We start from the raw sequence: 19,445 nt of genomic DNA on the forward strand, positions 1-19,445 counted from the left end.
AGGGAAAAAGGACTCATCCATGTCTTTCAGGCGGGAGGAGCAGGGGGTTGGGATAGGGGCCAGGGCACGTGCGCCACACACATCCCACACGTGTGTTCAGACACATCCACACTAGCCCCTTTGTGAGTGCGCCCACACCCACTCCTGCACGGGCACATCCAGACAGGAGGGCCCACGCCCCAGCTCCCCTCCCTTGGGCACACCCACCTCCTGCCCCCCAACAGGCTCTGGACCAGGAGACCCACTCCTCAAGCACCCCTGTACCTTGTATGTTAAGCAGATGGGCAATTTCTACAAAGGATGGGGCTCAGGGACCCCTATGGGGGGCGGTTGTCAAGAGACTGACTTGCTGTAGTCAGTTTCATCTCACAGAATTTTACACAGTCAAGAAAACACTGTTCTGTGTGTGTGTTTATAGACTGAAACCCCTCTGTAGTTGCAAATGCACAGACTCACTTACGTTCCCTTACACGGAATTCACCCACCCAGTCTTATTTATATATGACACCCAAGTGCATCTAGATGCACAAATACTTACCCTTACTCACCCACAAAGCCATTCAAAGTATGACTTCTTACACACATACACCTACACACACACTACAGCCATATGTTCACAACTAGGCACCCACAAAAGCACTTATACATAAAGAGATATGTTCAGGCACTCAGTTTACATTCAGAAACCAGATACACACACTCTTACAGGTGCAATATCCACAAACCCACAGAGGTAAACACCAGCTCCACACACACAAATATGCACACAATACACTCAATGATACAGGTCAATGCTCATATAAACAGATAACATAAACCCAAACATACACGTACATTTACTATACACACAAAACTGCACTCTGATATACACATCTAGACCTACACAAATACCTAACATTCACAAACACGCCTGTGTTCACAATTACACACAGTTAAGAGGCCCACAGTTGACACTAAAAAAAAAAACACTATGGAACACACAAGCAAATATTAAACAAATATCCACCAATAGGCACTCAGACATTTACAAGTACACCCAGTAACATCCACACAATTGCATCATGTACACAAATACCTGAGCTCACACACATATAGTCACACATACAGACACACCTCCATGCCAACATACACAATCAGGCTCATACCACACACAGATTTGCTCACACATATCTGCAGTTCCTACAGAAATAGGCACAAACACTCAGAAAGGGCTTCCCAGGTGGTGCTAGCTAGTGGTAAAGAACCTGCCTGCCAAGGCAGGAGACACAAGAGACATGGGTTCGATCCCTGGGTCAGGAAGATCCCCTAGAGGAGGGAATGGCAACCTATTCTCGCCTGGAGAACTCCATGAACAGAGGAGCCTAGTATGCTATAGTCCATGGAGTCTCAAAGCATTAGACACGATTGAAAGGACTTAACATGCACGCACACTCATAAATGCATCCAAGAAATGGACGTTCTTACACAATTACGTCCCCTTCCACGATTTGCACACCCTGTCACACCACCTTGATTCACACAATATACCCAAATGCAGTCACCCACAATACACTTACATGTAAATATACATGTATGCACAAGGCACATTCTGCCATGTCTCCCCCCATAGACAGCCATTGCACACAATCACACTCATAGACTCATATACAAATGCACTTGGATACAAATATATAATCCCCATCTACACACAGGTGAAGCCCCGCCCCCAACCAATACTGTTGACATCACAAATCCACACAGGAATGTAAATATATTTGCAGATATACCCAGTAACAGCCACTCAAACACACTCACAGCTACAAGCCGTCACACTCTATAAATACACATACTCAATTTTTCCCATATCCTCCTTCATTGACATTCATCACACTCTGATACATATACAAGTACATTTAAATGCTCACAAATAGGCACATTCACAAGCACAATGACAAAACACAGATACTCCTGTATTCTAAGGACACGGGCACCTACACAATATAGATCCTTGAAAACACAACACTCATGAAAATCAAGGACACACACACGCGTTTTCACACAGTCACACAGATATGCACATGCAGACACCCTCAAACACACTCGTGCACCACCCAAACTTGCAGAGACCACACACTGGTGCGGACACAGACACCCGTTCTTGGACGCTCCCAAGACACAATGAGAAACAGGTGCACCCACGCGCGCGCTGCCTCCAGGGCTGGAATGACAAGCTCACATCCTCATCTAAGGGAACAACACTTGTGCCGGCTCCCACGCCGCAAGCCGAGGGTCCCTCATCCTCCCCAGGGCGCGCACACAGACAAGCGCGCGCGGGCGCGCACACACACAGACACTCCTCGGCAGCCTCCCCAGCCGCCACCGCAGTCTGGGCCCGCCCCACCCTGCGGCGGCGAGGGGCCGGGCGAGGCGAGGGGACCGGGCGAGGCGAGGGGACCGGGTCAGGCGAGGGGACCGGGTAGGGGGCCAGGGCCGGGGGCGGGGCGCACCTGGGCTCCGCCCCGGGGCGGGGCCGACGCAGCGTCGTGAGCGCGAGCGGCCGCACCTGGCTCGCCTGCGGTGGTGGTGGTGGTGGCGGCGGCGGCTGTGGTGGCGGCCGCGGGCCCGGCCCGGGTGCGAGCGCGGCGAAGCCCAGCCCGAGCGAGCGCGGAGCCGGTGCCCGCAGCCCCCGCGCCGCCATGGTGGAGGCGGCGCCCCCGGGGCCCGGGCCGCTGCGGAGGACCTTCCTGGTGCCCGAGATCAAGTCGCTGGACCAGTACGATTTCTCGCGGGCCAAGGCGGCGGCCAGCCTGGCGTGGGTGCTGCGGGCCGCATTCGGGGGCGCAGGTACCGGGGCCAGGGGAAGAGGGGGGCGGCAGGTGCGGGGGGCGGGGCGCCGCGCTGGGGAGGCCGGGACCGTGGGAACAATAGCGCCGGCCGCCGGGGGCGGGGGGGTCCCCGGGCCTGGGCCCCTCGGCGCCGGGCCTCTGGGCTTCCTGCTCGGCCCGGGCGGTGGACTTTGCCCGCGCGGCTGCGGGAGCGCGGTGGGGGTGGGGCCGGCTGCCCAGCTCCGCGCCACGACCGGGGCGTCCGGGTCCCCAGGTGAGCCGGGCAGGGTCTGTGGGCCGAGTGGGGTCCCCAGGGCGAGCCTCGCCTCTGACACGTCCTCCCCCAACCCTTTGCACCCTCGTATCACGCGCCCGCGAGGACCCCCGCCCCTGTCCAGGCCGGACACACACACCCCGCGTCGGCCCTGCCTGCGCTGCGGGCGGCGGAGGGAGCTCCAGGAAGCCCCTCTCTCGCCTCCATGGCCCCGGCCGGCGGCTGGCAGCTGTGACTTATTGCCCCATTTTACTCAGGAGGCGGGCGAGCCCGGCAGAAGGGAAATGGCTTATCCATGATCGCCGGGAGTGGGGGCCCAGGTGTGGGGCCTTGTCCCACTTCCTCCCCAAGACCCACATGGTGGAGACCTCGGGCCACCCCATGGGGGAGGAGGATGCGGGTACATCCCTAGGATTTGAGGCCCAAGGCAGTTTCAGTCATGGCCTTATGCCAGAGCCAGGAGTCAGGGCCTGGCCATGGGGAAGAGGAGTTAATTAAGGTCTGGGCCTTCTGGGGGGACGCCCTGCCCGCCTACGGGTCCTGCCCACTGGTGTTGGCACCAGCTGAGCACAGCCCATCCCCCCTTCAGTGGCCTTCCCAGATCAACCTGTTCTGGGTGTGGGTCTTGGTGACAGCTGTCCGTCTGTCTCCTGGTTCTGCCTGAGCCTGTCTTTTTCTCCCAGTCTCTTTCCCTGCAGTCTCCCAGGCAGGGCCCACTCTAGGGCCCACCCACCCCCAAATACCTGCTTGAGGAAGAGAGGAAGGATTGGCAGGGAGAGAGCCCAGCCTGCCCCAGTCCCCGGCATCCCAAGTTAGGAGGCCACAGAGGACTCAGCTTTGGGAATCAGCTGGGTTGAGTGCCATGCTCCCCCAGAATGTGGCCGAATTAACCCAATTCTCTAAGCTTCTGTTGAGTCCTCTGTAAAAGAAAGCATGTATTCACTTTGTTATCCACTTCACAATTGTCCACTAAGCCCCAGGGCAGTGCTGGGGTGAGTGGGATCCTAGTTCCATCTTTCACAAGGTGAGACAGACAGACCATGGGATTCTTCTGTGTCTGGCCCACTGTACACACTAAGTGGATGTCGCTGTTTCTGCTGCCATGACCGGTGGTATTTTTATTAAAGATAATATTATTTGTCCTCTGGCCAGGGGACCAAAGAGAAATTACTATTCCATTTTGCAGAAAGAAGAGTCAGGTCTCTGGGAGGATGCCCTGACTCACCCGGTTCTGTTTTCACTGACTCAGCTCCCCCAAATTGTGTGATATGGTCCCGGAGGGTCAAGTTCAGTCTGTCCCCTCACCCATGTTCTCTGAACAGAGGGGGACTGAGGAAGGGGGGACCCCAGGCTCTAAGCAGGAAGTGGTGAGCAGAGCCCTGCTTGATCCGTGAACTCTGGAACTCTTTACTGATGCCTGTTGGGTGCCAGGCCAGTGCTGGGCCCTCAGGACAGAAAAGATGGGGATGAACTCTGGAGAGAGGATGATGGGCCCTGAAACCAGACCGTTGCTTCTTCTGGTGATAAATCCGGTGATGTCCAAGCAGTGTTGAAGAGGGCTGCCAGCCCTGCAGAGGGGCTGGGGGAGGAAATCCTAGAAGTCTTCCAGGGAAGGGGGTAGAGAGGACAGACAGCTCACTAGAGGAGGGAGCATTTGGACCTTGAAGGGTGTGTAGGAGTTTTCTAGGGGGAGGAGACCCACAGGGAGTTCTCTGTGCTGTGCCCAGGAGTGGCTGGGGACGATGAGGGAGTCTGGTGCCATTGGAGAGGTCCTCTCAGGCCACATGTGGGGATCTAAGGGCCCTGGGGAGCCGGGGAAGGTGTTTGGGGACTGACAAGATGAGATCAGCTATGCAGTTGCCCCTCTGGGGAAAAATGGCTAGGGGGAAGGGGTCTTTCTGGTGGCCCGGGGCACAGGCCTGAGGAGGTTGGGCAGGAATGCAGGCTAGTGGGCTCCACAGTGAGCTCAGAGATAAGATAAGGAAGGGTGCCATCTTTACACAAGTTTGGGAAACACTACGTGCAGTCCCTCAGGCTGCCAGAACTTCCCTGTGATGCTCTAGGGAGCTAGGGTCCTGTCGGCTCCACCCTCTACTAGCTCTTTGATCTTGGCCAAGTCTGGGTCTATGTTTTCCCACCTGTACCATGGATAAGTTTCATAAGAATTCCATGAGCAAGGGGGGTGGGAGGAGGCTCAAGAGGGAGGGGATATATGGATACTTATGGCTGATTCACGGTGTATGGCAGAAACCAATACAACATCGTAGAGCAGTTATCCTCCAATTAAAAAAAGAAGGGGAATGCCATGAGCAGATGCACACGGGAGGGTGGCCCAAAGGCTAGCCGTGCTGTCCAGTGTGGTAGCCACGAGCAACATACTGTTGTTCAGTCACTCACTCGTGTCCATTTCTTTGCGACCCCATGGACTGCAGCACACCAGGCTTCCCTATCCTTCACTATCTCCTGGAGGCTGCTCAAACTCATGTCCATTGAGTCGGTGATGCCGTCCAACCATCTCATCCTCTGTCGCCCCCTTTTCCTCCTGCCCTCAATCTTTCCCAGCATCACAGTCTTTTCCAGTGAGTCGGCTCTTCGTGTCAGATGGCGAAAGTTTTGCCATCAGCTTCAGCATCAGTCCTTCCCATAAATATTCAGGGTTGATTTCCTTTAGGACTGACTGGTTTGATCTCCTTGCAGTCCAACGGACTCTCAAGAGCAACATGTGGCTGATCTGACTTGTGTGAGGAAAAAAATGTGAACATCTCATTAATAATGTTTTTATGTTGACATGTTGAAATAATATTTTGGATATATATATATGGTGAGATATGTTACTAAGATATATATTACCAATATATATATATAGGGTGAGATATATTATAAGGTCTTGTTACTCCTTGCTGCTTTTTAAACGGTGCAATAGAAAAATTTAAACTTCTTGTGTGGCTCGTATTCTATTCCTGTTGGACAGTATTAAGTGCTCCGATAAACATAGCGTAGAGCCAATAAAAATAGCATAGAGCCGCAGTTCTCAACCGAGGATGAGTTTGTCACTTAGGGGCCGTGTTTGGGAATATCTTTGGTTGTCACTATTAGAGATGATAGTGCTCTTCTCAGCTCTCGAGGAGAGACCAGGAAGCCTGCTAAACATTTTACAATGCCCAGAACAGCATTCCCGGCCCCAATTCCCCACACCTAGAGCCCCACTAAACACACATCATCACAAATCCCAGTTGTGCCTCAGCAAAGACACACTAGTATAACCTAAGTACTTGATAAACATTGTGAGTGCTTGGTTGTGTCCGACTCTTTGCAGCCCTACGGACTGTTGCCCACCAGGCTCTTCTGTCCCTGGGATTTCCCAGACAAGAATACTGGAGTGGGTTGCCATGCCCTCCTCCAGGGGATTTTCCCCTCCCAGGGATCAAACCCACGTCTCTTGTGTCTTCTGCATTGGCACGTGAATTCTTTACCACCGCACCACCTGGGAAGCCCCTGACCTCGGAAGCCCCTTAGTAAACAGTAGCCATCAGTAGCTCCAGCTCAAGTTGTCATCTTCAAGGCCCTGACAAGTCCTGCAGGAAAGAAACTTGTTTCATTTTGCTGATGAGAGCAGGAAAGAAACCTGGAGCTAGAGAGGGAGGGAGGAGGGTTTGGCTTCAGGGGATGCCAGGAGCTGCAGCCCAGTGAGTCGCAGCTGGATGTTGGAGGTGGGGAGAGAGAAGGAGGGATGGTGTTCTCTCACTGTGATGGGAGGAGAGAAGGAGAAAGATGCTAAGGATTAGGGGCAATGCCTGGGCTGCAGCAGGGGGCAGTGCTCAGATGACTATGGAAGCCATCATTGCGGTGGGAAGGAGGTGGGGAGAGCATGTCCATTGACAGGGCTGCTCAGACAGAGCTATCAGGAGCCCAGCAATGAAAAGGCATGGAGGCAGGCAGCCAGGCTTGAGTGGTGGGAGAAAGAGAAAAGAGATAGGATGTTGGGAGACACCAAAGGGAGGAAGACTTCCCAAAGAAGGAGGTGCTCGGCAGAGAGCCCAGGCAAGATAGTGGGCGTTGGAAGGCCACTGCTGGCCTTGGGAAGGCTGGGAGCTACAAGAGAAGGAACGGATGGGGAGGATGGGGAGGGGTTGGATCGGGAGTAGGGTGGAAGGAAAGAGAACCTGGAGAACTCTTTTTACTTTTTTTTTAATTGGAGTATAGTTACAATGTTGTGTTTAGTTTCACATGAACAACAAAGTGAGTCAGTTATACACACATATATAGGCTTCCCAGGTGGCGAAGTGGTAAAGAATCCACCTGTCAATGAGGGATATGCAGGAGACATGGGTTCAATCCCTGGGTCGGAAAGATCCCCTGGAGTAGGAAATGGCAACCTGCTCCAGGATTCTTGCCTTGAAAATTCCATGGACAAAGGAGCTGACGAGCTACAGTCCATGGGGTTGCAAAGAGCTGGACATGACTGAACGACTGAACACACACACACACATTCATTTTCAGATTCTTTTTCAGTATAGCTTGTTACAAGACACTGAGTATAGTTTTCTGTGCTCTGCGGTAGGTCCTAGTTGGTTATCTAGTTCATTGTACTACGTATATGTTAATCCTAAATTCCTAATTAATCGCTCCCCACTTCCCCTTTAGTAACCCTGTTTGTTTTCTGTGTCTGTAAGTCTTGTTTTGTAAATAAGCCCCTTTGTATCATTTTTTTAGCTTCCACATATGGAATATTCCACATATTCCAAGCGATGGGGTTTGATATTTGTGTTTCTCTGTCTGACTTCACATAATATAATCTCTCGCTCTGGGGAACTTTTCCTTCAAGGGTCAGGGAGATGGCCCAGCTCTTTGCAAGGTTTGGGTATTAAGTGGGAAGAAGGTCAAGTGTGAGTTTAAGGGGTGGGGAAAGATCAGGGGGGCCAGGGAGGGGTTGAAGGCAAGGGTGCCTGGGTCCTTGTAGCTGAGGGTAGCTGAGGGCCGGGACCCCAGGGGAGCACTGCTGTGAATTCAGGCACCTGAGGAAGGCCTGGTATATCACGTTCAAATGTTTCTAAACAGTACAATCCCGCCTCCTCACATTCTTCCAACACAGGCAGAACCCAAGTGCACAGAGCAGCAGCTCTGACTGGGATAAGACTTGGGGCTCCCGGGAAGGCCCAGGAGGGCAGGATCCTCCTTCTCTACCTCCCAAGTCCTTCCTGGTGGCTTTGATTTTTCTCCTCCTCACCCTTGGGTTCCACTTGGTTGGGGTTCTGCTACTGCCCCCCTCCCCCAGGGCTTCCTCAAGCCTCCTCGTCTTACCTTGTCCCTCTCTTTCAGAGTTTCCCTGGCTGCCTCTAAGTCCCAGGCCCTCCTGTACCCCCATCTCAGCCAACACCCTCTTTCTCCCGCCTGTTTTCCCCATCCAGAGAGGGCTCTGGGTGCCTCTCTTCCCCCCACCCCCTCCCTTCAGTCACCAAGTTCAGGCCATTCACCCCTCTCAATGTGTTTGCAGTCTGTCCCCTCCTCCATTCTATGCCCCTCCAGCCAGCCCCCTGCTCCACAGCTCATCCCACCTCCAGCCTCCACTCTGAGGGTGTAGTCTCCTTGAGACTTGGGTTTGAATCCCAGTCCCAACCTTTTTTTTTTTTTTTTTCTAAATATTTATTTGTTTGGATATTGTTGCGGCATGTGGGATCTAGTTCCCTAACCAGGGGAGTGCGGAGTCTTAGCTACTGGCCCACCAGCGAAGTCCCCCAGTCCCAGCCTCGGTGAGCTGTGGGGCCTTGGTGCCTAGGTTTCCTCATCTATAAAGCGGAGTTACCACGCGTGTCCAGGCTGCCTTTTCCTAGGGTTGCTGTAAGGGGAAGCACCGGGAAGGTCCATTAACCCTTCTAGTCACTGCTGTTCTTAGGTGAAGGCGAGAGGCGTGGCTTCAAGACCCCGCCTATCTGACCTCCATTTCCACTCTGGGTCCAAGAGCCCGCCATCTCCTCTAGGCATGGTGCTCCGTCCCACCGTCTCTCCTTTGTATGCAGATCCCCCTGCCAGAAACACCGGCATCTCTTCCTCTGGGAAACTCCTCCACATTTGCGCCTCTCGTCTTAGCCCAGCTCCCCTATTCTCCCATCTTGGTGCCATCCTCCTTGGTACAGACCTGCCCCAACCACATCCCTCCCATCCCCTGCTTTAATTGGGGCCATGTAATTGTATGTAATGGAGAAGGCACCCCACTCCAGTACTCTTGCCTGGAAAATCCCATGGACGGAGGAGCCTGGAAGGCTGCAGTCCATGGGGTCGCTGAGGGTCAGACACGACAGAGCGACTTCACTTTCGCTTTTCATTTTCATACATTGGAGAAGGCAATGGCAACCCACTCCAGCGTTCTTGCAACCCACTCCAGCGTTCTTGCTTTGAGAATCCCAGGGGCGGGGGAGCCTGGTGGGGTGCCGTCTCTGGGGTCGCACAGAGTCGGACACGACTGAAGAGACTTGGCAGTAGTAATTGTATGTAAGGGCTTCCCTGGTGGCTCAGACGGGAAAGAATCGGCCTGCAATGCTGGAGTTCCGGGTTCGATCCCTGGGTTGATCCCTGGGTCCTGGAGAAGGGAATGGCTACCCACTTCAGTATTCTTACCTGTATACTTCCATGGACAGAGGCGCCTGGTAGGCTACATAGTCCATGGGGTTGCAAGTATGGGGGTTTGTGCCCCGTGGCCCTGACCCTGCCATTACCTCCACTCCGCCCCCGCAGAGCATGTGCCCTCGGAGCTGTGGGAGCCCTTCTACACGGATCAGTACGCTCAGGAGCACGTGAAGCCCCCGGTGACAAGGCTGCTGCTCTCGGCCGAGCTGTACTGCCGGGCCTGGCGCCAGGCGCTGCCTCAGCTCGAAGCACCCCCTAACCCCTCTGCGCTTCTGGCACTGCTGGCACGGAGGGGCACAGTGCCCGCGCTGCCCGAGCGCCCGGTGCAGGAGGCGGACCTGAGGCACCAGCCTATCCTCATGGTAGGCCCCGCCCCACCAAACAAGGTCCCTCCCCCACCAAGGCTCCGCCCATCATGCCTGGCTCCTCCTACCAAGTCAGGCACCTCCCAAAAAGGCGCTACTCTGGACGCCAGATCGCTAAGGCCTACTTTGTGACCTCCAAGTATTCTGGCCTGGAGAATTACATGGGCTGTATAGTCCATGAGGTCGCAAAGAGTTAGACACTGAGCGACTTTAACTTTCCCTTTCAAGCTTGGCCTGCTTCCCAAGCCCGTCCCACTGTAAGCCCCTCCCACCTCCAGGCTTTTCCTGTTTCTTTTCCCTTGGAGGCCTCCAACCTGCGCTCTGGGCTCACCCTTCAGCCCTTGCCCCCACAGGGAGCCCACCTAGCTGTCATTGATGCCCTCATGGTTGCCTTCGCCTTCGAGTGGACAAAGACACTGCCTGGTCCCTTGGCGCTAGCCAGCTTGGAGCACAAGCTCCTTTTCTGGGTAGACACGGTAGGTGGGGGCTGGGCCAAGATGGGGGTGCGGGAGGTGGCCAGGACTGGTCCAGTGACTGGAGTGCTAACCTCTCCCTGCTCCGCAGACCATCCGGCGGCTGCAGGAGAAGACGGAGCAGGAAGCAGCCCAGAGAGCATCTCCAGCAGCCCCTGCAGATGGGGTGGCCCCAGCGCAGCCTTCGGTGAGGCTGGGGTGATGGCTGGAAGGATGGAGGGGCGGATCTTTGAGGGCTGGATGGGTAGGTCGGGGCTGTGCCTCGAGGCCATTCCTGCTCTTGGGGGGGCTGGGAGTGACTCTCTCTTTCTCTCTGCCCCCTTGCCTCTGCCCACTCCTGCCACACTCTCCTCTCTGCCTCTCTGGCATCAGTGTCCCACACGCTGGTACTGGAAGCTGGTTCCTGTAAGTGGGGCTGTCTCTCTGCCCTGTCTGCCTGCCCCGCTTGTCGCTGTCTGTGTGTCTCTTTCTGCCTGCCTGTCCCGCTCCCTCTCCTATTCTCCCCTACTCCCAGTTATGAGCAAAGGAAGTGGGACCCAGCCCTGGGGGACAGAGGGAAGCCCTTTGGGGAACCAAGGCAGGAGGGTCATCTCTGCTCTTACTTCTCCCCTGGTACATGACTCCCCTCCCAGTAATCCAGAGGCTTGTCCACCTGAGCCGAGGTGGGGAGACCTCTGGGGCTTCTGAAGGGAGGACCCCAACCCATCAGACCCATGGATCCTGACCCCAGCAGGCAGGGCACAGGGAGAAGACCCCTCTGGCCAAGAGGAAGATCATCAGACCCAAAAGAGGGGAGAGGAACCTTCCTAACTGAGCCTCCAGCTTCCCTAAGGACAGCTCCCTGCTCCCAGCTCTGGAGGCACTGGGGTGTCCATCCCTGAAGTGCAACAAGGGGAAACTGACCACTGCAAGTGGGGTGAGGGTGGGGGTGCTTTGGGCTGAAGCCCCTGCCTTTGCTCACTTCAGGGCCTCCTCCTTCCCCCCACCCTAGGGCCTGGGTCGGGGGCTCCTCTCCTGCCTACCTGCTTCCTCCGCATCCCCTCCCCAGCCGGGGCCTGGGTCTTTTGTGGGTGGGGGAGGACTTCCTGCATGAGAGGCTGCTCTGTTGGGTCCCTCCATGCTGGGAGGTGCTGGGGTCCCCAAAGCCGGCCAGAGCACAGCCAGGGAGTTGGACGGCCAGGGCTCAGGACAGGGGTCAGGGCCGTCCCCCATCCCAGAGGTGTGCTTGGGGGCCCAGCAAGTCAGCACCCCTCCCCCCCTGCTGACGGCTGCTCCTCTCCCCCCCAGCACGCAATTGCCTTCTGTTTGAAGGAGTCGGGGAGCAAACCCCCCATGGTAATGTATCCCCCGCTCCAGGGTCTCAGGAGTCCCTGCCCCCAGCCCCCGCTGCTGGCCTGGCTGCTCTCGGACACCTCCTCTGCCTCTTGCTGCTGCCCTTCCCCACCCTGCTCTAGGCTGGCCCCCCTCCCACTCTGGCTCTGGGACGCCCCCTGGCTTCACGCCCCTTCGTGGTAGAAACCCCAGGCCTCCCCACACAGCTTGCATGACCGCTGACTTGGAGGCCAGCCCGACCTCTGACCTGACACGGCTCCCACCCGCAGATTCGATATCGCAAGGACCGCGCAGTGGCCCGACGCGCCCCCTGCTTTCCGACGGTGACCAGCCTCCAGGACCTGGCAAGTGGGGCTGCGCTGGCTGCCACAATCCACTGCTACTGCCCCCAGCTCTTGCGACTTGAGGGTGAGTGAGCGGGTCCGAGCCAGATCCTGTCCCAACGAGCCTGGCGCCCAGGCCTTGGCTCCTGTCTCCAGAGTATCGCAGAGATTTTAAGTGTAGCTCCCAGGATTGGCAGACCTGAGTTTGAACCTCTCTCTTCTATTAATGAGCTGTGTGACCTTGCCCAAGTGTCTAAACCTCTCTGTGCTGCCAGTAATTCAGTGTTAGTTGCTCAGTCGTGTTTGACACTTTGTAACCCCACTGTAGCCCACCAGGCTCCTCTGCCCATGGGATTCTCCAGGCAAGAATACTGGAGTGAGTTGTCATGCCCTCCTCCTGGGGATCTTGCCAACCCAGGGATCGAACCCAGGTCTCCTGCATTGCAAGAAGATTCTTTCCCATCTGAGCCATACTGTTTGATTCCATAATTCAGTCCTGCAGCAAATATGAGTAGAGTACAAACTGTGTGCCAGATCCTATTGTAGGCACCAAGAGATCCAACCAAAACAATACGGACCTGCCCCTGGCCTCAGGCGGCTCACATCGTAGTTGAGAGAGAATGAACCATAAGTTCATCTCGAGGAATGTTCTGGATGTTAGGTACTTTGTTAGGTGCTGGGTAGTCAGAAGCCATTTGAGTTGAGTTCTAGGGGGACTAGCATTCCAGGCGGTGAGGACAGTAGATGCAAAGACCTGAGGGACAGACAGCCTGTCATGACACCCACCTTATGAAGGGGGCCCGGCTCAGCTCATCAGTCGAAGGTGTCCGTGTATATTGTGTGCTGGGACCCTGTCCTCCTTCCCGGAGAGCCAGGGACCCAGGCATCCTGTCCCTACAGAGGTATGCCTCAAGGACCCCATGTCTGTGGCAGACAGCCTGTACAACCTCCAGCTGGTGCAGGATTTTTGTGCCTCCCGCCTCCCTCGGGGCTGCCCGCTGTCCTTGGAGGACCTTCTCTATGTCCCACCGCCCCTCAAGGTAAGGCTACCTCGTGGGCCTCATGGGCATCCGGGGCTGTGGGTCCAGGTGGCTGACCCTGCCTCTCGCCTCCAGGTCAACCTGATGGTGCTGCTGGCTGAGTTGTTCATGTGCTTCGAGGTGCTGAAACCCGACTTTGTGCAGGTCAAGGATCTGCCTGATGGTCACGGTAAGGCCTGGCCCTGGGCCTGGGGTGGGGTGGGGTTGAGGGGGATGGTGGGGAGAAGACCAAGCCCTGCCTGACCCTCTGCTCTGTGTGCAGCCGCCTCCCCCCAGGCCACAGAGGCCTCTACTCCCCAGAACAACAGCGGCAGCAGGTACATCCCCTGGCAGGTGGAGACTTCCCAGCCACGACAGGTTCCTCCTCTGACTGGGTCAGCTAGAGGGGAGGTGTGGGGGGGCACTCTGGTCTCCACTCCCGGGGTGTGGGGTGGTGGGGAGGGAGCGGGGGGACCTTGGCTGACACACCTGTCTTGGCAGCTCTCCTGTCTTCAATTTCCGCCATCCACTCCTGTCACCCGGGGGCCCCCAGTCCCCACTCCGAGGATCCACAGGTGAGGGCAGGGGAGGGCTTGTCACTGGAGATCCGCCCCCCACACCCCCACCCGCACCCAAAGACTGCCTCTGCTGACCTCATGTGGGCACCTTGTGACCCCTCCATTGGGTCTGTCTGGTACCTGAATGACTTCCTTGGTGACATTCACTGGCCCCCACAGTGACCTCCCCAGGGGCTCACAAGGACCCCCTAGTGACACCACGTGGCCCCCAGCTATCCATCCACATAATGCCCCATCAGTGACTCACCCACTGACACCCCATGGCTCACCCCACCCAGGGTCCCCAGTGACCCCAGAATGACCACTCATCACCCCTCCCCAGGCTCGCTGAAGTCCTCCCCGTCCATGTCCCACATGGAGGCCCTCGGCAAAGCCTGGAACCGTCAGCTCAGGTGAGCACATCGAAAGGGCCCGGGCAGTGGAGTCAGAGGGGCCAGAGTGGGGCCTGGACCTGTCCCAGGGGCTGACCCTTCCCTCCGGCCGCCCAGCCGTCCCCTTTCCCAGGCCGTGTCGTTCAGCACCCCCTTTGGCCTGGACAGCGACGTGGATGTTGTCATGGGAGACCCCGTCCTACTGCGCTCCGTCAGCTCAGACAGCCTGGGTCCCCAGCGCCCTGTGCCAGCCCGGACCCCCGCGCAGCCACCCCCGGAGACTGGCGACCTGCCTACCATCGAGGAGGCCCTGCAGATCATCCACAGTGCCGAGCCCCGGCTGCTGCCAGACGGGGCTGCCGATGGCAGCTTCTACCTCCACTCCCCCGAGGGGTCCTCCAAACTGCCGCTGGCTTCCCCCTACCCACCGGAGGGCGCCTTGAAACCACTGCCTGAGGGGCCCACCAAAGTACCTGCCTACTTGCCCCACCCCGAGGGCCCCTCAAAACCAGCTCCCTGCCCAGCTGGGGAGGTATCAAAACCACCAGCCCTGCCTGAGGGCTCCCCAAAGGTGGCAACTTCGTCCCCAGCAGCCAGCAACTCTGAAGTGAAGATGACCAGCTTTGCTGAACGCAAGAAGCAGCTGGTGAAGGCCGAGGTCGAGGCCGGGTCCCCGGTGGCTACCCCAGGGGCACCGGAGGCCCTGAGCTCGGAGATGAGTGAGCTTGGAGCCCGGCTAGAGGAGAAACGCCGGGCCATTGAGGCCCAGAAGCGACGGATTGAAGCCATCTTTGCCAAGCACCGCCAGCGACTGGGCAAGAATGCTTTCCTGCAGGTGCAGCCCCGGGAGGCCGGTGGGGAAGCGGAGGCAGAGCTAGGCCCGGCCCCTGGCGGAGAGCGGCCAGCGGGTGAGGGCCAGGGTGAGCCGTCCCCACGGCCAAAGGCGGTGACCTTCTCACCAGAACTGGGCCCGGTGCCCCCCGAAGGACTGGGGGACTACAACCGGGCAGTGAGCAAGCTGAGCGCAGCGCTGAACTCTCTGCAACGGGACATGCAGAGGCTCACAGACCAGCAGCAGCGGCTCCTGGCCCCACCCGAGCCCTCCGCGGCTGCCCCTACTCCTGCTGCCGCCGCGTGGGTCATCCCTGGTCCCACAACGGGCCCCAAAGCTGCATCCCCCAGCCCCGCCCGGCGCGCCCCAGCTGCCCGGCGCAGCCACGGGCCGGGCCCCAGCCCCGGCCCCAGCCCCACACCCCGCAGCCCCAAACACGCGCGGCCAGCAGAGCTGCGGCTGGCACCCCTGACCAGGGTGCTCACTCCCCCACACGATGTGGACAGCCTTCCCCACCTGCGCAAGTTCTCGCCAAGCCAGGTGCCGGTGCAGACGCGCTCCTCCATCCTCCTGGCTGAGGGGCCGCCCCCTGAGGAGCCTGCAGCACGGCCTGGCCTCATCGAGATCCCACTGAGCAGCTTGGACGAGCCAGCGGCTGAGGACGAGGGAGATGGGAGCCCCCCTGGGGCTGAGGACTCCTTAGAGGAGGAAGCGTCTTCAGAGGGAGAGCCCCGCACCGGACTGGGCTTCTTCTATAAGGTAAGCACCTGAGCAGCGGGCAGGGGGGGGGGGGGGGGGGGCAGGTGGGTAGGGGAACAGAGACAGATAGATGGTTAGCCAGGTGGGAGCAGGCAGACCTACAAGCTGCGGTCAGATGGACATGTAGATGGGGTGGGTAGTGGGTGAATAGAAAGTAAGTGGTAGACAGATGGACAGGGGTGGCCCAGTAGATGGATGGGTGGGTGGGTTATGGACAGATGAACAGGAACAGGTAGACAGACAGATGAGGCTGGCGTCTTCCACAGCATCCCCTCCCTCCTGTTCTCTCCTCCCCACTCCCAGCATGGCCCTACTAATTCTTTTGATTCTTCCATATCCAATCACTCTTCTTCCTGGTCCCGCACCTCTTGGACACCAGCAGTCTCGTCCTGATTGGTCTCCACTGCCCACCCCTCACCACACACCAATCCCTGGCCACTGTGAAGTGAGCAGTTAGCATTTATTTAAAATGTAAATTGGACCTTGTCACTCCCCCGTCTGTGGTCTTCCCCAGTGGCTCAGACAGTAAAGAATCTGCCTGCAATGCAGGAGACTGGAGTTCGATCCCTGGGTCGGGAAGATCCCCTGGAGAAGGGAATGGCAACCCATTACAATATTCTTGTCTGGAGAATTCCACGGACAGAGGAGCCTGGCAGGCTATAGTCCATGGGGTCACAGAGTCGGGCACAGCTGAGTGACTAACACACATTCCCCTATTTAAAACCTTCCTGTGGCTCCCCTTTGCCCCTAGAATAAACTGGCCTCCCTGCTCCACACCTGCTCAACCTTCTCTGGTCTCAGGGCCTTTGCACTTCCTGTTCCCTCCCCAGAATGGACTCCTCACCACTCAACCCCACCCAGTTCAATCCACCTCATTCTCCTAGGCTGCTTCCTCCAGGAAGCCTCTCCTGCCATCTCCAGACTAGCATAGATCCTGCCCCACCAGTGTGCTCACCAGTGTTGTGTCCTAGCTGGGTTGAGGCCTTTGTGTGCCCAAAACCCAGCATGGGGTCACACACACAGCAGGCACCCACCAGATGCCTTCAGACCAATGACAAAAACTCAAGGACATTCGAGTGGCTGGCAGGCTGGGTCGAAACAGACTCCAGCTGAACCAGGGGAGGGACAGCCAGCTACACTTGGTGCCTGCCCCCAGGATGAAGACAAGCCCGAGGATGAGATGGCCCAGAAGCGGGCCAGCCTGCTGGAGCGGCAGCAGCGGCGAGCAGAGGAGGCGAGGCGGAGGAAACAGTGGCAGGAGGCCGAGAAGGAGCAGCGGAAAGAGGAGGCCTCGAGGTGAGGCTGAGCTCAGCCCCAGGACCTCTGCCCCTGGCAACCCAGCCACCTGTCTGACTGTGTTCATCTCTGTGTGTAGGCTGGCCCAGGAGGAGGTGGCCCCCAGCCCCCCTGCACCCACAGCTCCTACGGCCTCTGCTGCAACCCCAGCCCCAGCTGCCCGGGCCCCCCCTGAGGAGGAGGTGGGCCCCCGGCGGGGGGAGTTCACACGGCTGGAGTATGAACGCCGGGCCCAGCTGAAGTTGATGGACGATCTTGATAAGGTGCTGCGGCCCCGGGCAGCGGGGAGTGGGGGGCCGGGCCGCGGTGGTCGGAGGGCCCCTCGGCCACGCTCTGGTTGCTGTGATGACTCGGCCCTGGCTCGGAGCCCAGCCCGTGGACTGCTGGGTGAGGCCCCCCGGGGGCAAGCAGGGCGGCTTGGGGTATACACACAGGGCTGCGGTGTGGGGGATCAAGGCTTCCAGAAGGATGTGGGAGCCACAGCAGGGTAAAGGGTACTGGCCCAGAGTTCTCTCCACAGCTTAACAGGTCAGGTACTGCTTCCCTACAACCTGGCTTACGGGGGACGGGGGGCGGTCAGTGTAGGGTGAGGGATTTAGGCAGGGTTGACCCCCATGTGCCTTCTCCCACTGGCCAGGTCGGGCCCCCGGGCATACGTGGAGGTAAGGGGGTTTGGCAGGGGGTGCCTGACCTGGCACCCTCTGCTCCCAGGCTCTCGGCTCAGCAAAATCTACTCGCAGTCCACCCTGTCTCTGTCCACGGTGGCCAACGAGGCTCCCGGTAACCTTGGCGTGAAGAGGCCCACGTCTCGGTGAGTTTAGCCTGGACGTGCAGGTGCTTATGTGGCAGGTGGCCTCTTGGAGTGTGCATGTGTGTGTGCACCTAGGAGTGTGATATGGCACCAGAGATGAAAGGTCACATACCTGAGACAGAACCCAAGGATGCGCCTTTCTGCTCCCATGTTCAGCGTGCCCAGGGCTGGCCCTGGCCCTGTAGGGACTTAGGAGCATAGACAGAATCTGTGGATACATCCTGCTTTGCCGTGTCCTGGGCGCACCCCTGCGGGGTCTCACTGCATACTGATTTCGTCCACCACTGACTGCACCCCCACCCCATCCCACCTCCCCCCGCAGGGCTCCATCTCCATCTGGCCTCATGTCCCCAAGCCGCCTGCCCGGCAGCCGTGAACGTGAGTGGGACAATGGCAGCAACGCATCTTCCCCGGCCTCAGTGCCTGAGTATACGGGTAGGTGGTGGGACTTTTGGAGGTGGCGGGGTGGTGAGCACCGGCCCCCACCAGTCCCTGCTCACTGTCCTGCCCCCTAGGTCCGCGGCTGTACAAGGAGCCGAGTGCCAAGTCCAACAAGTTCATCATCCACAATGCCCTGTCACACTGCTGCCTGGCAGGCAAGGTGAATGAGCCACAGAAGAACCGCATTCTTGAGGTAGGCCCTCGCCGGGGCTTTATGCGGGGGTCGGGGGCAGGTGGGGTTCTCTGGTGGCCTGGCTAACTGTGTCTGCCGCCCACCAGGAGATCGAGAAGAGCAAGGCCAACCACTTCCTGATCCTCTTCCGTGACTCGAGCTGCCAGTTCCGGGCCCTGTACACGTTGTCCGCAGAAACAGAGGAGCTGTCACGGCTGGCGGGCTACGGCCCCCGCACGGTCACACCAGCCATGGTCGAGGGCATCTACAAGTACAACTCAGACCGCAAGCGCTTCACGCAGATCCCCGCCAAGACCATGTCCATGAGTGTGGATGCCTTCACCATCCAGGGACACCTCTGGCAGAGCAAGAAGCCCACCACCCCCAAGAAGGGCAGCAGCACCCCCAAATAGCCCCGTCCTGGGTGGTCCGCAGGCCGGGCCCTGTGTACTCCGACTGCCACCCTCTCCAGGGACCAGCCCGGAGTACAGTCAGTCGGTGTTCCTGGGTCCTGTCTGTCCCCAACCTTGTCTGGGTGGGGCTGGAGTCCCCACCCCCTAATTTTTGTCCCGTCCTGCTGTGGGGGCTGAGCTGGGAGGTTCAGGGACTCAGGGCTCAGCTCAGTCCCCCCCAACTGTCTGTCCTCCCCACCTTCTTGAATAAAGTAATTTAAAGAGAGGGAGACTACTGGAGACTACTGGCATCTCCCCGAGGCTGGCTGGGGGGCTGGGGACGTCTCTGCAGGAGAGGGTTTCCCACACTCGCCAACCATTTCCTGTCTCCCAGTTCTCTCTTGATCCTGCTCCAGCCTCTTGTCTGCCCCCTTCGATGGCTCTGGTGCAGCTCCTGCCAAGGTCTGGCATGACTCCCCTGCCAGGGCCCCGTGGCCGCTTCCCAGCTGCCTCTTCGCTGAACTCCTGGGCACCTGGGGCTTCCGGCCAGCCCTCCCCACCCCCACTGGTTTCATTTTC

At 58.1% G+C, this 19,445-nt stretch overlaps 1 protein-coding gene across 2 annotated transcripts; it reads left to right on the forward strand.

Annotated features, from left to right (window-relative positions):
- Nucleotides 1–2,675: 2,675 nt before the first annotated feature.
- CAMSAP3 (calmodulin regulated spectrin associated protein family member 3) lies at nt 2,676–19,108 on the forward strand. 2 transcript variants are annotated; one of them, XM_068979440.1, is made up of 19 exons: nt 2,676–2,823; nt 9,811–10,064; nt 10,421–10,543; nt 10,632–10,727; nt 10,913–10,945; nt 11,828–11,875; nt 12,142–12,280; nt 13,096–13,235; nt 13,311–13,404; nt 13,498–13,552; nt 13,716–13,789; nt 14,115–14,184; nt 14,281–15,754; nt 16,911–17,050; nt 17,130–17,437; nt 17,762–17,861; nt 18,184–18,296; nt 18,377–18,495; nt 18,582–19,108. In XM_068979440.1, exons 1-19 carry the CDS (start codon nt 2,676–2,678, stop codon nt 18,885–18,887), a joined length of 3,834 nt encoding a protein of 1,277 aa, XP_068835541.1. In that variant the 3' UTR covers nt 18,888–19,108. The 2 variants fall into 2 exon arrangements, with proteins under 2 accessions (XP_068835541.1, XP_068835542.1); XM_068979441.1 differs by lacking the exons at nt 10,913–10,945; nt 11,828–11,875.
- Nucleotides 19,109–19,445: the final 337 nt, after the last annotated feature.

The sequence above is a fragment of the Capricornis sumatraensis genome, chromosome 9 (assembly GCF_032405125.1).
Source record: "Capricornis sumatraensis isolate serow.1 chromosome 9, serow.2, whole genome shotgun sequence".
Taxonomy (NCBI): domain Eukaryota; kingdom Metazoa; phylum Chordata; class Mammalia; order Artiodactyla; family Bovidae; genus Capricornis; species Capricornis sumatraensis.

Coding starts and splice junctions, on each gene's coding strand:
- CAMSAP3 (XM_068979440.1), top strand. CDS start 2,676: ATGGTGGAGGCGGCGCCCCCGGGGCCCGGGCCGCTGCGGAGGACCTTC. Junction 10,728..10,912: donor TGGCCCCAGCGCAGCCTTCG/GTGAGGCTGGGG, acceptor CTCTGGCATCAG/TGTCCCACACGCTGGTACTG. Junction 17,438..17,761: donor CCCAGCCCGTGGACTGCTGG/GTGAGGCCCCCC, acceptor CTCTGCTCCCAG/GCTCTCGGCTCAGCAAAATC.